The sequence below is a fragment of the Bombus bifarius genome, unplaced genomic scaffold, assembly GCF_011952205.1.
Source record: "Bombus bifarius isolate JDL3187 unplaced genomic scaffold, Bbif_JDL3187 scf7180000007966, whole genome shotgun sequence".
Lineage (NCBI taxonomy): Eukaryota > Metazoa > Arthropoda > Insecta > Hymenoptera > Apidae > Bombus > Bombus bifarius.
The window spans coordinates 4,569,413-4,587,325 of record NW_022884352.1 but is presented as its reverse complement, the minus strand read 5'-3'; the positions used below and the strand labels follow the sequence as shown (position 1 = coordinate 4,587,325).

The following is a 17,913-nucleotide window of genomic DNA, read 5'->3' as shown; positions in this document are numbered from 1 at the left end:
CGATGACGCGATCTTTGATCCGGGACTGGATTCTCGAATATGTCATTATCGAAACCTTCTCTATCGATCCTTTCTTATGACTGATCGTACGTGTCCTCAAAGCTTCTTATATCAGTCAGTGAACGTTTCCTTAGTTGTTGCACCTAATGATTAATTAGAAATATTATTTATCCGAATCTGAATGTTTTCGTTATTCGATAGATGGATTGTCAGAAACGTTACGAACTTTCCAAACGAGTTTAACGTTATCACAGGTACTACCTTTCGATATATTGTCATTGGTAAATAAAAAAAGAACCACTGTTCGCCAAACAAAAGAAGAGATCTTACACTTCGATAAGAAGATGTTCAACGTTCCTCAGGAATTTGCATCATCTTATTCGTGCATACCGATCTTTACGAAACATTTCTTTCGCGAGAAGAGAACTAACAGAACTACTTTTTCGACTTTTCTTAAATCTTCGAACAACTTTATACATTCTGTATATTTCTGTATCTTCGAAATTTCCCACAAATGCAAAAATATCTTCGGTTTAATCATCACCGTCCCACGCTATCCCTTGTTCGTCTTATCTATAGGGACGAACGATTCTCTAAGGACAATCTAACGAGCATCGCTCTTCTTTTTTTCAGATCACAATAGCGAGGCACAGCACCACACAAGCGGCCCAAATACCCGAGCAGCTGCCTACATGTGAGTACCTATACACGCCTGTAGCGCTTTCTAATTGTCAGTGTGGCAGCGATAACTAATTAGACGGAGGGTCAATTAACCGAGAACCTCCTCTGGTCGACTTGATGGTGGAATCGGTGGCCACCTGCCAGTGAATTGTCTCTCCCATGGAAAACGTTTCCTGTTGAATCAAACGATCAGATAAAAAAAAAAAAAAAGAAAAAAATAGTTAGATGCTTTCCACGCGTGTGTACGCACTTTCTAAAGAGCACAATACGCGCCAGTAGACGATGACAATGATTCCACGAACAATGACCGGTTTATGAACAGGTCTAATTAGTCTGGCAGGGAGCGGTCGTCGTCTTGATTGATCGAGATGTTCAATTAATTACGCTCGCGACTAATTACCGGCGAGCCGTTGGCGGAGAATAAGCGGACTAATTAGAGAGACGTTTTAATCTGCGCTTGGAAAAAGCATACCATCATTCGATATGATCGCGTGTAGTCAAGGATCATAGCAACGATTAGTGGCTCAATCGCTGCATCATCGCTGAAAGTCGATTTTGTCGTTTCTTGAATTTATAATTGCGTGTAATTATTTCTGATGGACTCATAGCAGCCACTGTTACATTCTATAAGGGCAAGTTGAAAATATCTTTATGGCATGTTTTCACATGTTGTGATATGGAAATGAACTTGAGAATACGTGTTTCCTTCATCTTGGTCTCAGCCACGTAAGATACGTAAAATGCGCGACGTTAATTAATTACGATTTAATTATATACGTGTACGTTGTCAAATATGGGATCGCGCGTAAAATGAGTTACGGGTGGGCAAAAAATTCAGAAACGAGAACTTTTCTACTCTGCTATAGCTGCTGCTATAGGTAATTCGTGTTACCTATTGGTAATTCACGATACATCGATAGTAACAGTTCGGCGATACAAGTTAATCGAGCTACGAAGAATCTATCGATCGAAATCGTTGACGTAGAGTAATAATGGAAAGAAAGGGAAAAGAATGGTCAAGAAGAGAGGCTTTCCAGACGAGCAACGACCTTCCTCGGAAGACATTGCTTCGGTGGAAGGTGAACGCAGTCGTGTGACCTACATTCTCATGTGGCGACCAGAGAAAGATCACGGAGAGAAGAGAAAGAGGCTGAGACGTGATATAAACGAGACGAAACGAGATGACGATTACAAACAGAGACGACCAGACGATTACAAACAGAGACAACCATACGATTTCCTCCTCAACATCGATGCGAATCGAAAGTCCTTGCGAACGACGGCCAAACACTTTCAGCCTTTTACCTTTTACCATCGAGTTCCGCCAGAATTTCACCGACTAGCATATTCTGTCAATTTGGGGAAAAATTCTGCAAAGAATCCTCTCTCAGGAGCCAAATCGATCGACTCCTCCTTTTCTAAATTCTTCGTTCTTTCTGTAGTTTCACTATTTTCATAATTCAAGTTATGACCTTTTTTATCATTCGAAATTTATTCACTGACTCTTACAATGAATACTAAATCTTGGATATTTTATATATTCTTCGATATATTGTGTGTTCTATACACCTTGGCATCTTTAAATTTCCATTTTTCCATTCTGTCAAAAATTATAATACTCAACACGCGTCTGTAGTTAATACGAAGTTCGTGTCGATGTTCGAACAATTGGAATGTCGATGTCAATTGTGTAAAAGAATAGGAGGATCGCCTGTGCATAAAAATGGCTGGATTTTTTCGCAACGTTTCAGCATTTTGCAATGGATCGTGCTTAAAATTTTGCATTAATCTCCGACGAGAACGTTGCACGACCTAGCTTCAGCCATGACTCGTATTACACAGATAGCTTGTGACAGACTGTGAGACGATGAGATCGAAACTTGGAAATTGATTGCACGCTTACGTGCGATAATATTGTATCGATAATAAGCGTACAATAGATGATTCTACTTTCATTCGCTACGTGACACCATAGTTCCTCGACTGTACAAAATCTACTTCTCGAATACGTAAATTTCTCCCGTCTGCGACAGTGATTTATGAATGACTAGACAAAATATTTATAAAAAAAGAAGAAGAAGACTCTGAAAATTGATACGACAGAGTCGCGCGTTTTAATCTAATTTGACACGGCAAATTTGATACGTTTTTATTCGAACGACATAGTATATACGCGTGTAAAAATTATTCATAGTGGTGATCAAGCGATGTGATCACGTAAGTACGGGCAATGTAAAAAGAGTATCTTAAAAAGTTTTAGCGAATTGAATGGAATTCCTCGGGTGTCGCGACAAGACGGGAAAAACCAGAGGAAAATTCAACCTAGTGCACTTAGAAACCCACCGTAATGGATTTATGTAACGACTTCGATTACGTTGCTTCGAACGAACGATTAATGAGTCGGACCTCTTTTTACCAGCACGTCTGACGAATCGAAAGTGCCCCTCGCCACTGGCCTTTTACTTTTTATCGTTCGTTCCAGAGAACTGTGGAGAACGAGTGGCATATCGAACGGCGAAACGCGTACTGGTCGCGATTATTACTTTGACATTTCACAAACTACCGAGAATTGTATTATTATACATATATTTTTATATTTCTTTCGCAAACCATGCTCGTTAGATCTCGTTTCGTATTATGAGATAGATTCGAAGATATATCACCAGCGATGATTAATGGGTAGCATGCACGCACAGGTCAGATTCTGAAATCATTATAAATTCTAATATGATTTCTATATACTTTATTAAACAGCGCTTGCAATTAAACGATATTCGATGTTAGATGGTTAGAAACTTTTTCAAACATACCCTCGAGTCGAATTTCCGGCGGTTAACGAAGTAAAGCAAAAACGATCTATACTACGCAGTGTTAGCGTGAAAAATGCGGACGCGATGCGAGTACGCCAATTGTACGCGATTCGGTTTCAGTTAAATCGAGAGTGTGGTTTCCGCGTCGCAGAGCATCGAGGGTACAGAAGCAGGCTCGAGTATTTCTCGAATACCTTGACTTTTATGGGGAAACGCTGTAAAAAGTGAGATCATCCCGAGTTCTATCCATAAATGTACAGCGTTCGGATCGAAGCACTCGTTCCGGTCGAAATGTTCTCTCTCGATAATTCAAGATGATCGGTTGTTCCCTTTTGAAACGTAATGTTTTTTCAATTTTAAACGAACGAATAAAGTTGAACGAATAATTAAAACAATGTATTCGATTCTCGCTAGCGTTGTAATACTAAAACTCTGTTCGGTTAAGCTCGTCGCATCAGGACCGGCCGTGAAAGTGTTAATTACACTACAGAATGACCTAAAGAAGAAATTATAGATTTATCTTGCAATTCTTCGCGAAGCGGAAAACGTCAATCTCTGCGCGACAAATGTCATTGTTCATCCGGACAGCGGTCGGTTGTTTGCTCTCCCAAGAGAAACCGCGCCTCGGAGGAAAGTTGTTTTTCCCCCTCGCATTGGCTTTTGCATGCGGGCACGTTTCGTCTCTTGTCGTAAGCGACTGTCGTTTGCGAGCTATTATCCTCAACGTGAAATATCCATTGTGCTACTCTCAATGAACGCTATGCTAATATTCTGAAATACGTGACACAACTTTATTTTCGTAAGCTGTAAAAATATAAATAAAGAATTTATGAATAATTTATGGACGAATGGACGATGAGTGTACACAGGGAACGTGTTAATTCTCGTTTATACATGAAAATACTCGCGCTCAGAATCGTGAAACTTCTCTAAATCTTTCGTTTTCTTCGACCACGGCCCGAGAATCATTGATTTACTCGATTAACGAACATATCGAGATTTCCTTTTGTACGTTCACTTTTCATTTCGCCCCTATCGCCCGTCCAAGGTAAACTCCAAGGCCGTTTCAATTCGCACGCGTTCATTGCGACTCGGTTAAAATCGCGACTTTCATAAAAGCGAATACGCAGCATAACTTTAAGCGGAATAATCAACAATTCGGAAGAAGCTTTTCTGCCCTTTTGGTTTCCAATCGATTGGTCCGAGGGTATTTATACGAATTCACAGATTTTTACGAACACAAGTGGAATTTATTGAAATATCGAGTGAATCGACGAACGAGTCGTTCTAGAAATAAATGCCAATAAAGATAACACAGTCGTATCTTGATCAGTGCGAAGGCAATTACAGTTTTATCAAGGCAAAAAGTTAAATTAGTTATTCGTCCATCTAATTACACATCGATTAATCGAACGTCACGGTTTCTAATTTATTTTACATTAGCTCTGCACGTGTAAGTAATCGGTACCACAGTGTTGACCATCTTCTGCTTCTCGATCGAGACGCCATGAACTAGTTGTTAGTACAGCATTAGAAGATTTAAAATGACTCAGGCTATTTTTCTAGAATATTCTACATCCATGTTTCTTGCGATCATCCTCTCCGCAGTGTAATGTATTCGCTATTAAATTAAACGACGCGATCAGTTCTATCAGGCACGTCGATTCCTATCGATGTGTACTCGCCAATTTCTCAGTCGACCTAGCAATTAGAACGTTCTTCGTGTACACAGTTCAATTAATATTCATTGCGACTATGTAAAATGTAAAGCTGTCGATTGGTTTCTATAGAAATCCTGATGACGCGCACGCGTACCTTAAAAGCTAACAATTACGATCGATGACTTTATTCGACATTCTTTATTTAGATGGAAACAACGATATATTAATGTTAAGGTTGTTCGACGTGTAAACGGAGAAAACTCGTGGATAAATTGCAAGGCAGAAAATATATTTAAACAGAAGCGTAATTATAAGTAAGAATACAATTTGAGCTGGTGCAGATCCGCACGCTAGCTGTGTTACCCAATAACTGAGAACCCCGAAGCTAATGTAACGTCGATTCACATCAGAGACCGGGACACACACCGCGGACAGGATGGCAGCCAGATGTCTGCACATCCTTGGCGCGTACCCTCGATAGTCTTAAGGACCCACCAGGGGTCTTGGAATTTTCATAGTTAAGGTCCTTCCGACCAAGCGAGTATTTCTTGTCTTAGATTTGTAGAGGATTGGTCTTATCAGATATCACGAAATACAGATTACCGTTTGCGAGTAATTTATTTAAGATAAATATATTGTCTATAAAATTGATTTGACACACTAAGCACAAGTCCAGATACAATAACTTTCGTGAAATAAATACGCGCAGTCTCAAGAAACTCCGTATATACGTCTGATGCGTCTGTATGCTTACACTGCGATCGCTGAACTTCTTCGCTCGTCATTTCGTTTGTTTATTTATACTGGTCGGGGGACAATCGGAAAGTTTCAACTCGACGGTTGAAAGTAGCGGCGACATTGTTTTGCTCGGAGTTCGTTACTCCTTGCAATACCTGTGACCTAACGGTCATGATACTCCGAAATAAAACAACAACAGGATTTGAGTTTGTCCTGCTTAGCATAGAAAGTTGGTTTTCTTCGCATCTGGTATGTTCCGTTAGCAACTTTCTCGCGAGGGCGGCTAAAACCCTTCCTGGTCCACCAACCGTCTTGTTATCCAATCGGAGACGGTGTCTACTGCCCTCGCTTCCTTGACCAAAATTGTCATCGACAAATCCGATAGTCCCGTGTCCTTAGACACACTCACCCCTAGCTTTCCTCGGACACAGTATCGTCGGTTAAACTCACTTATTCCGTATCCTCGGAATAGTCAACATATCTTTACCGGTCTCTACCTGTTACGTCGCGTAACACTCTACCTAGCCCAGGCCACACACCGCGGGCAAGATGGCAACCAGATGTCTTCGGATATTCACTGCGTACCCTCAACAGTCTCAAGTACCTTCCATAAATCTCATAGATTTCCTAGTAAAGGTCCTTCAAACCAAACAAACGTCTGTTTCCGAAGAATTTCCAAAGACTATTGTCTACCACGGCTTGACAAGGGAAAGTTAGTTTTTCTCACGTATGATGCAACTTTCCTCCCACTAACCACTTTCTCTCGAGGGCGGTTAAGACCCTTCGTTTAACCAATTAACAACGGAGCCTATTTCCCTCACTCTCCTAACTAAAATCGTCACCAACAAATCCGATGGTCCCGTGCGCTAGACACACCCATCCTTAGCTTTCCTCCGACACAGCATCGTCTCCCAAGACGGTACTGTTTTTGCATCCTTCGAACGGTCAACATCCTTCGAGCGGGTATACACACCCGTAGATCAGTCACTCGCTCATCTCCTACATACGCACCAGCGTAACTGCCTTCGTTATAAGTTGTTGGAATAAACGGTGAAATATAACTTACTCTACTGTGTCATATTCATTTAACCACCTCTGTTATCTTAACCGAAACAGGGGAACGACTACTTCGCGGCGTCGATTCACCGAATCGTAGCGAGAATTTACGCCTCTCGCTGACGCGTTTTCCTCGCGACCGCGTCTCTCCGCGAACGGTCGTAACACTACCCTTATAACAGTCGCGTACTTAACGTATCGTTGTAACTAAGTCTTACACAACGTGGTTGGAGTGAACTGTGATTTATGTTAATTCAGTGTGTATTACATTGTGATTGGTGAATTCGTAATAAAGTTTAATTGAAACAAAATTAATAGTTGCGTTACGACTCAGCTATTTTATTTCATTTCATTATTTATTTCATTTTATTTCATCAACCCTTAAGTTTGCGTGACACTAACGTCGCCTGTCTACCGTTTACGGTCTGACTTGGTCGCAGTCTTTTGTCTACACGCTGTTGTGACATCGATCACATCTCAACCTACATCAGTGATAACGACATCGACCGCCGACCTTCGGACACTTTTGGACACATCACCGCCTTATCATCATAGCCATACACCAAGGCTGCGACGCACCTTAGTCCACATCAGAGATAGGATATGGACCCCCGACCTTCGGACACTTTTCCACATCATAACCTACACCTAGTCCCTCAACATCCTAAAACCGAAACGTATATAAACCGAGACTTCACCCAGCTCGGGCAGTTCTTGTTCTTCTTCTAGTTGCTGTACTCATACAACCCCTTTTCTCCGGTTCGGTATTATTTTGTAAGTGTTAGCATTTATAATAAAGTTTTATAAAGGAAAATTAGTAGTTGGGTTACGATTCAGCCTTCTTACTACAATCCAAGTACCAACTTTACGTGACACTGTCGATGGCTTCAGTGCTTGAGAAAACTGAAAACACCAGATGTAGAGTTTTCTTAGAAGTGGTGACCACTTCAACAATTAAATTCGATATTCTGTTAAGCAAATGCGAACCAACTTATCGTGTAAACCAACTTATTATGTAATATCTGCCTTGAAAATAATAGCGCGAGAACGCCGTTATTTTTCGGAGATCTTAGCACGAAAGGTCAGCAGTAAGTTCACGAAATATTCGCATTTCTGGCTTAATGTTTGTAATGATACACGCTAGTAACTGTACGTTTGGCGAATCTATAATTATGCGGCTCGACCTATGATCAAGTGGGTCGTAAATAGGAAACGAGAGGGGAGTTATAAATGATTCTGGTTAATGACGATTGCAGGATTATTAAGCGGTCAACGACGCTTCCTTCCTCGAGGTTCCGTTACTTCTGAATTTATTCCGAACGTTTCGCGTAACTTATCCTAACGAGATTCACCCGCGTGTTTTTTCTTCGACGCTGATATCGTATGATATCGGAACTCGTTTTCTATGCAACCAATGCGGTAGACTGTAATAACTTCCTCCCATTAAAATCGAATTCCTGAACGAATATGCATTACTATACATAGACTCGCAAAAGTAATCAAGTGCTTCTAGACACATTATGAGTATACGTATATTATGAAACCCGGCTATGGTGATTCTATTTGTAAAGAAATTAGAAAATATTTATAAGTCTCGATATTTACGTTCAGTCGTGCGTCTATTATTTTCTTATAAAACAAAAGCAACTTTTGGCACAACCTGATACTTTCGTAAGGCATCTATACCACTGTAGTAGCAGTGCATGGTTCAGACAGCTATAACGTAATTTGTAACCCGGTAGGAAAACCACGATGGATGGATAGTGTTACTATACAATGTTATTACACTTGAAATTTCAATCTACCTAGTACACGCTTCTTTATTTATTTGGAAAACAACCAAGTCGGATGAATGCAATTACACGTTTTAATCCTATTCGATATTAATTGAGAACAGAAGACAAGTTAGCATTTACTGTGATTGCAAATAGTATTAGAATAATATCGGAACGAAGAGCCCATGGAATAAAATTTCACCGATTATATATTTACGGATTAAAAATCCACCCTTTAAGTACCACAAAAGAAAACGCAAGAGATCTACGACATATTGTAGCGCGATTTAATTCTACATCTAAAAAAAGAAACTCATAAACGTAAACCACCTTCTACATTAACCATTGCCTACACGAGTCACGAGTTGCAAGTTTCTTCCCGATCATTATCTCCGTGAGCGTATTATACGATCGTTTGGCTGATTTTTACCTAGCGTGGAAATGTTGAATAATTTTAAAGTGGCGAGGAAAAAGCGGCTCGAGGTGAAAAAGCAGATCGGTTCGGATGGGTTCACTCGTAAAAAGAAGGCGATCGATTCGCGTCGACTGCCATAGTTCGCAGGAGGATGCAAGCTTCCGTACAAGGGACGCAATGGATCGTAACGATCGTGCGTGGATCAGCGCCGGTGGATCCTTTCGAGCCAGGCCATCGATCACGCTGCCGATCGCACGGAACATCGTTTCTTAAGTGATTCATTGTTTTCTACTGAGTTTACTCGTGACTTATATTATAGCTTTACACTTGTCAGTCGACCTTCCTCGTTCAACTTGGACAAATAACGCTGCATGATAGGTAACGATGGGAAGAGAACACCTACGAGGGTCGAATTACGTCATCGTTGCTGCATAGTCGCGAAGAACTACGCGATGAACATCCTCTGTCGTCCGGTTTTGTATATCCCAATCTCGATCTTATCTTGAAAAGCTCGAATACAAAGTTGAACGACCAGATTATGGATTTAATACGTTGACAAATTTTCTTAACAACGATGAACACGACAGAATCCAAAATTCTCGAAGAACGAAACGGGCTTAATATACTGTGGCTCATAAGCAAAATGCTATTTGAACATCCATAAAAAAATACACTGATCGTTGGAAATATCGAAAAACAGCGTCGAATATGTGTAAGATCGTGCGATTCTTAGAATCGAATTTTTACCTAGACCTAGATCTCAGGTAACATGAAACTAATTAACCGCCTCTACATCGATCTTCCATTAATCTCGAGCATCCTCGACTATTAAGCTCGTCGTCTACGACCTACGCAAAGAATGGAACGCTGACCAACTAGGAAGTTATTAAAATGCCGTATTCAGCGGGCAAGAAACTGTAACAGTCGAGGTGGACAGTGATCGCGCGAGGCAAGAAAGGGCCTTGACAATGGCGGAGCGAAGAAGACAGCGGATACGGCGAATAGAAAAACCGCAAGCTAGCAGATACATCAGAGGTCCAGGTATACCGTTTCTTTTCGTCTTGCGTATTTAAACACCGGTAACGGTATACACCTGGCGTTAGGATCCATGGACAATTCATCCGTGCCGTTTTCTTTGCTTCATCCGGACGTCGTTTGCGTAAGAATCAATTTGGCCGTGCCTAAGTCCGTTAGAAGCGTGCAAAGGTACACGCATGCTTGGCCACGTTGCCTGGCCGTTAACTTTGGATGCGCGTCGGCTTTTTCACCGCTTCCTCGATTCCCCGGCCCGATCGTGGAACGACGACGTCGAACGAGTTAATTAAAGTGCCAGCGGGAAAACGAGCGACCATGACGTGTAACACGAACACGATAAAACAGAAGTTGCATCGCGGATAAATTCCACAAGAATGTCTATAAAACTGCGCGAAAGGAGAATGGCTGGAATACTGGTGAAAATTAGAAATTGATTTCTTACTTCAGAGGCGGAGGTTTTGGATGAGACGCGTATTTTGAGAAGAAAAACGAAGGATACGACGTCGAGAATGAAACAAAAGTTCGAAGATAGCGTAGATGAAAATTCGCGATTGGTTCCCTGTTTGAAAATTATTTCGGAATAAAGATTTTGAATAAAGTAACTACGAAATACGTATTTTTAGAAAGAGAACAAAGAAACCGTTTCGTCCTTGAAGATCTCTCAAGAGTTAATACGATATGACATACACTGCCACTTAAAATTGCTAGGATATTTTTTATCTTTAATAAACATCCATTATTTGATGTAGATTACGAACTTAAAATTACAGGCATTTTTTTTTTTTTTGTCCAATTCTTCGTATTTTAGCCATCTCTCAATTTTAAAGCAAATACATTAATATTCTACGACTTTTAATTAACACACCTTGAGTATCGTTTGTTACGCGTGTTTGTTCAGCTCGTGGCTAATTTATTCGCACATTAGTCTCACCTCGAACAAAAGGATTTTTTCGCGCGAAAACCGCCGAAGCGCGGAAGAGGACCTTGAGATCTCTCTCCGAGATGATTGGACGGAATCGACGGCATCCGTCGACGATTCACCGTGACTAGAAATAGTAATGACGTCGTTAATTAACCTAAGAAGGTGTTAAGGCTGGGATCGTCGGGCGATTCGAACTCGTGGTTCGTTATAAAGGAAATTGGAAGGCCAGGTGGATGAAGGATGTGGATGACGAACGACGATTTCGAGATATTACGCGCTTGTTACGAAGAAACGAGAATATCTCGTGTCAAGGGAAGGAGATTCAACTCCTTGTTAACTCGAGCCTCGAATCTTGCATCGCAATCGTTTTGTTTGAATCGGATTGGTGAGTCGGAGGAAGTCATCTCGAGTGGAGCGCATCTTTCAGAATGTGAATCTCTTCCTCCTCTTCTTTTTTGTTCTTTTCCCTTTTTCCTATGGAAGAGTCTTGATAAGACATTTTAGAATAATATTTGAAAATTATGATAGAAATAGTTTTGTTCATTTGTTCAATTTAGTGTCACTTTGCGACTAAAACGGGATGTCTTAATGGAAAATCGAAAGAAAAATAGTATTAGTATTTTATTTATTACGCGGATTATTGAAAATTACTTCGAAGAGACTAATGTTCCTTCGATACGAGCTACAATCAGAAGAACCGCAAGAGGAGTCAAAGATCGTCGAAGAGTAATGTGCGAATTATGTTACCTCCTTCCCTACTGGCATTTTGGTCCTCGCGTCTTCTAACTGAATATACGCATTATCTCGAGATACAATCTATAAATGAGTACATGATCATTAAACGAATGAAGAAACGCAAGTTTTAGAAGCGGAATTCGAATCTACTGTTGCGGTAACGTAGAGTTATTTCATTCAATAGGACATTTGGGTCGAGATACTATACACGTATAAGAAGTGACCTTGTAATTTTCGAAATTTCCTTATGAATAACCTTTAAGTTACGCGTATCTGAAAACAGAGTACTTGATCCGAAAATAGCGAAATATGCTGTACACAAAATACGCATAATATTGTTTTCCTCCTTTTTTATTATTATATTATATCAAAGATTAATAGTGCCTGTTAGAGCCTATTAGTGTCAAGATATACGAGTTTGATTATTCTATGCAAAGTTGGAAATTAAATTTCAGCGTGTCGAAGCTCGACTGACATAAACAATTCGACTACTTCGTTTCAAAGTCTACATAAGAGATCAATGATACCTGATTTATTAGACTGTCTGCACTGCAGGCGATGGAGTATCAAAGTTACGAGGTAAAGAAACTGTCGACAGCGAAGATAGCTCAATCAGTTCGAGTAGTTTAGCCCGGTCAACGAAAGACCAGGTCTGATCTCTGTGCCAGCCAATCCTGTGACTGATTCCTCTTCTCCCTGCAATTTATTATCATTATACACCTGTCCTGTTTAGGCCTACACCTCTATTATCTCATACATCTTGTCTCCCACTATTTTCTCTCAGCCAAAGTCCTATGGAGCATGTACGAGGATGATTCTTGCTCACTCTACGCTGTACTATGTATAGTAATAAAAATATGGTACGTGCTGCAGGGTAAACGCAGTTTGTAGTTAGCGCAAGTATACATTATTTATTAACATACACACAACCGCTGCATACAGAGTGATCCATATCTTTCATCACTTTGAATATCTTTGTTGCTTCTGGAGATACGAACATTCCCTATTTAATCTCTTCCCTATTTAATGCCAATTTACAACGTATCAGTTCGGTTGCGAAAACTAATCTCAAGCAAAATCTCGACTCTTCGCTGGTTAAAAAACCAATTTCAACGCAATGCTTATACTCCTCGGCGAGGGAAGGCAGGTAAACTCGACTGAAAAAAAAGCGAAGGAAAGACGAGAATCCTGAAATAAGAGATAGAAAAACAACAGCGGCAGGATCCTCCAGACGGATACGAAGTTCGAATGGAGGACGCAACGAAGCATACCGAGGCAAGGCTGCGGGAATCAGCCAGACTGGAAAGAGCAGCAGGCGCTTTTAAAACGTTGAAGGAAGATAACGAGGGCCCGGCCAGGGCCGTACGATGGATCGATACACCGTTCGGGATAAGAATCGTTTGCGAGGAAGAAGCACGCGAGCAATCGGTGCCTTTGTGCGTGGAAAAGAATCCTGCAAAGATAAGGGGGGAGACGTTGCTCGAAAGAGTCGAAAGTGGGTCGAACGTTTTTCATCTTCGGTTGCCAGCCTGCTGGCTATTGTTGTTGCACGGTGCGCGGTTGTTGCGTATATAATACTCTTCCAACGATCTTACGGTTCTATTGGAGTCGATCGACTCCGTGGAAACGAAATTTTCGTTGAATCGATAAAGAGTCTTAGGACAGTTACGACAGTTGGTCGAAAACTGGACAAAGAACGGACATTTTCGTTCGAAGGTACATATGATGAAATATTCTTTAATTTAATACCTTGTATGATAAGAAAGTTAAAGTTCGTAGTCGATGTATTATTAGTGATCGAGTGTGTGTATTTCTGTACAAATAGCATACCCAAACTAATACCAATATCCAATTCAAACACCGTGATGTTTCTCCGATTAACGTGCAAGCAATGACCACAGGAATCACCTTTAACGGTCGTTGAACGATGATCTATGCCACGGTGTTTTCAGATTTTCGCAAGATCGATCGATACTTGGATAACCCATAACTGCATCCATGATTAAGACTTCTTTGAAACACGTGACTGTCGGATCCGCGCAAACCCCCATGACAATTTATCGAGTCCTGTTGACCGCTTTTACATAGAACCAACAGGTCCATCTGAGAAGAGGGAGAATCTTGGCCACGTGTATCTTATACCATTAAAATCGCGAATGTTAACGGTTTCTTCTGCACATATGCTCGGAACTACTCACCGTTAATTATACACACCATTGACACCATTCTGCTATCGAGCAGATTTTCGTTCTATCCGTCATTGTCAATGTTCTGTTACATTCTGTTATCGAAACGAATACTACGATGCTTGAAGATATTCAGCGTTTTTTTAAAAATAAATTCGTCGTTTTTTAAATTTTTGTTGATCTTCGCACTTCGATGCTGTACGAGTAAGTTTATGATTAAAAAGGAGCACTTTCGTATAACGTAAATAAAAATGAGAAGATGTTTCCTGTTAACGTTAGAAAATTAACAAGAAACTTCATATTATAAAACATCGGGGAAAAAGAAATAAAGGATGATTTGACGTATTCGCAAAGAATTGGAAGAATACCGGTAATTCGAGTTTAAGACAGGTTTGATCGGTTATCATAGTTATAAATGGATTTCGCGATAATGAAAAAATATTGGACAAGATGATGGGAGAGTCCGGATTTCGACGGATGTTCCTGGCAAAAACAACGACCATTCATAACGGTTCGCAGGTTCTGGTCTAAGCGCGATGACCGTGGCTACGCCCGTGGTGGTAGCCTCTTACGGTGGAGTTACGGTAATCTTCGTTACTATTCCGCACCTCGGTGCAACGAGTGGTTTCTTTCTGCGATCGTAAAGCTGCATCCACGCTTGCGATCAGCCCTCGCGAAACAAATTAGACCGTTGGCCTCTTCTTACACGGAGACACGCGTGCAGAAGCAAAAGACAGGAAAACATTCATGCGATAAAATATCCACCTAAGAGAGCAGTTGTTTCATACGAGGGAAGTTCTACGATTCAGAAAAATTGGAAACTTGGCGAAAACGTAGTTGAAGCGCGGTTATAGACGATGAAAATCGTGCTTCAATTTCTAGAAGCGAAGAAAGTCGTGGATCGACTGTACGAAAACGCTTGTTGGTTCGGCAAGTGTACACGAAGTTTAAAGGCTTCGCAACCGACGATCTTGGCTGCAGGTTTCGACGACAACCTGCCAATTTTCTTCAAGGCCAGCACGATTACTACTGCATACCGGCGGAATGGTTTCTAAGAAATCGTGGTTCCCTCGGTCGAGGATCGTTCGAATCGTGTACTCTGTTCTGTGAACTAGCGATCCTGTATCGCGCGAGTCTGTTCTATCCAATTTCTTTAGAATTTCCGTGGAAATCGTTTCCGCTTCTCGTTTGCTCGTAACACGGTGTACTGTATATATATGCTCTTTATATTACATGGCGTAGGAATTGTTTTTGCTCGGGTTTGACCGTTCAGTGCTTACGAGTATTACGAGCCATCATAGACCTAATGAATTAAACATGAGCATCTTTACGACCATCGAGAAATCAATTTAAATCTAAGCAAATAACTTCTGCCAAGTGGCTGTATGTAACTTCGCAACGAACCGATACGAAGTGGCTGTCCAATTAAGTCACCTAATTATATCAAAGTATCGTCTGATCGAAGAGATTAATTCTTCTGCTTTTCTAATCCTTGACAAAAAGTGTTACTCGGATGACTAGTACTTTGGAGACAGCCATTCGGTAGACAACGGATAATCTAATCTAAGGAATAATCCCTGACTATGAATATAATTCAAACACCAGACGATCCAGATCCTGCGACAGGTTTTTCGATTCCAGTTACAGATATTCGAGTAAGTTCACGAATATCTTTAGGGACTGGTTCTTCTCGTTTTAAACACCGGACACGTTCGCGGCTTATGCAAGTAGAATAATAAACTCGACCTGGACACCCGTATATTTTGTATGGGGCCTGGTCTCGGTCACGCTATCACTGGATTGCGTATGTTTATCTATAGGAAATTTTGAAGATAAGATGTTCGGAGTATAATTAATATATCAAAATAAATGACACGATTACGTGTTATAATATGAAACAAACGCGGATAATGAAGGTGAAAGAAGATTAATAAGATTCTAGATATTCTTCTAATGCCGAGCAGTTGTCGTTTGAAGGACAAACGAGCTCGAAAAAACCAAAGATATTTGAACGAACTGAAAAAGTGCTTCTGTTGCTTCGTTACGAATATATTCATGAATCGAACAACGTTTGATGTTGGTAAATAATGTCGAGCGGATGCTACGGCTGGAAAAACACGCAAGTATAATGAAATACGGGATTGGCAGAGAGATGCATCGCAAATGAGACGGTATCGAGACAGCACGAAGACGACGTTCGAATGGTATTCGCAAGGTTAATTACGCGGAAAGCGACCGAGAGATTTATTAACTGTGCTTGATTATTCCGCGAAGTTGCCTTTCCAGCTGTTACGCCGCTCCACGGACGGATATTACGCGACCAAGTTACGAATAATTGCAACGATTATCTACAGGGAGGAGCGTGGCAAAAGGAGAAGCTGCGACTTAACGGAAAACTGTGAGATCTAACCGGAAGAGCCGGCTCCTAATAAACATAGCATTCCGCGTGTACCAATTATGACACGCTGGTAATAGCGTCTTGGAATTTCTGTTTCCTTCTCAGAAATTTCATACGTCTAGGTGAAAAACGTAGAAAAACAGAAATTGCACTGAAAACGATATTACGTGTAGATCAAGGATGTTGGTGCATTCACAGGAAGATTTACGACAAATCTTCGGAAATTTCGTATAATATTTAAACAAACCCAAGGTGCAGAAAATGAAAGTTGTATTTAAAATGTAATATTATTTGTGTACTACAACCGTAGATTATTTGCAGACTATGTGCGTATAATTGATACGTCAACATTATGCGCATAATTTGACACGCTGTTGTAACAATGACCATCTAAGATCCTTCTAACGAGATTGTTTAAGCTGAAATCACAGCGTGTTTTGAATAAAATATTAAATAAAAATGAGTAATCTGGCGATCTTAACGACAAAATTAGCAATTATCCGCATGTATCGTTGGAAATATGTACGATTAACGAGGGTAAAATGATGTTCCATAGTGAATTCATTATCAACAGACCATAGTAAAGGGCCTGATAAAGGATAATAAAATGGAAATTCCATTTTTATCTCGGAATTTGAAATTTATGTGGAAGTTCGATAATGAAAATTAGAGAATGAAAATCCACCCTTGCGGTTTTAGCAGAGGTATTTGCAATTTCCAGTCCCGCCAACACGTATGATCAAACCATTGTTTAACGTCTTCAGGCGGAACGACACGCATACTTGTATGCTTTGTGTGTTCAGAAAAATATATTCTCCGTTTCTATTGCTGCAACGATAAAGTTGCAAGACTCGAGAAGTTGTTGCTGGACAACAGCATCGAAGAACGATTACCCGTTTCGAATAACTGAAAGATAAAAGGGGGAAAAAGATGGATCAAATTCTTTTAAATTGTAAAGAATAATATGCCGAAGAATGAAGTTTACGATCATCGAATCGAACAACTATACCAAAGTCTGTTAATCGGTGAACATAACGTTGCTAGAGTTTCCGGTTGTTAGCGGGATCACGTTGCGGAGGATGCAGACGCGAGTCGCGTGCAATATGACAGTTATAACGCGAAAAGGAAGCCAATGGAAACGATTTTTACGAGTCTAACGGAATTTCCTCGCTAACTGCTCAAGAATGTGTCTACCGCTTTTTATTTTTAGCCAACTATCGCTACACATCACTGGCACGTCGTTTCTTCGGAAGAAGATAGGAATCTTTGAAAAGCAATAGAATTCGAAAATTGTTCGATTCGTAGTACGTAGACGAAATATTAAAAAATGTATAACTTTCTGTATATAAGGTATTTCAAAGAAGATACGTTTGGAAATTTCGCCAAAAAGAACTCCATTAGTAGGTGACCAGCGGCGCGCGATATGCAAATTGCTCGCCTACTGGGCGCATCCTCTCCTAATTTCTTGGCAGGCGTTCAAAATACCGTGGTTTCGTAATAC

At 40.6% G+C, this 17,913-nt stretch overlaps 1 protein-coding gene across 1 annotated transcript in view; it reads left to right on the top strand.

The window, feature by feature from the left end:
* LOC117206597 overlaps positions 1 to 17,913 on the top strand; it is a 73,067-nt gene that overhangs the window by 14,415 nt on the left and 40,739 nt on the right. The window contains exon 3 of the mRNA XM_033446076.1: positions 634 to 694. Within this exon, the coding sequence (XP_033301967.1) occupies positions 634 to 694 (61 nt within the window). The remainder of the gene's footprint in view (positions 1 to 633; positions 695 to 17,913) is intronic.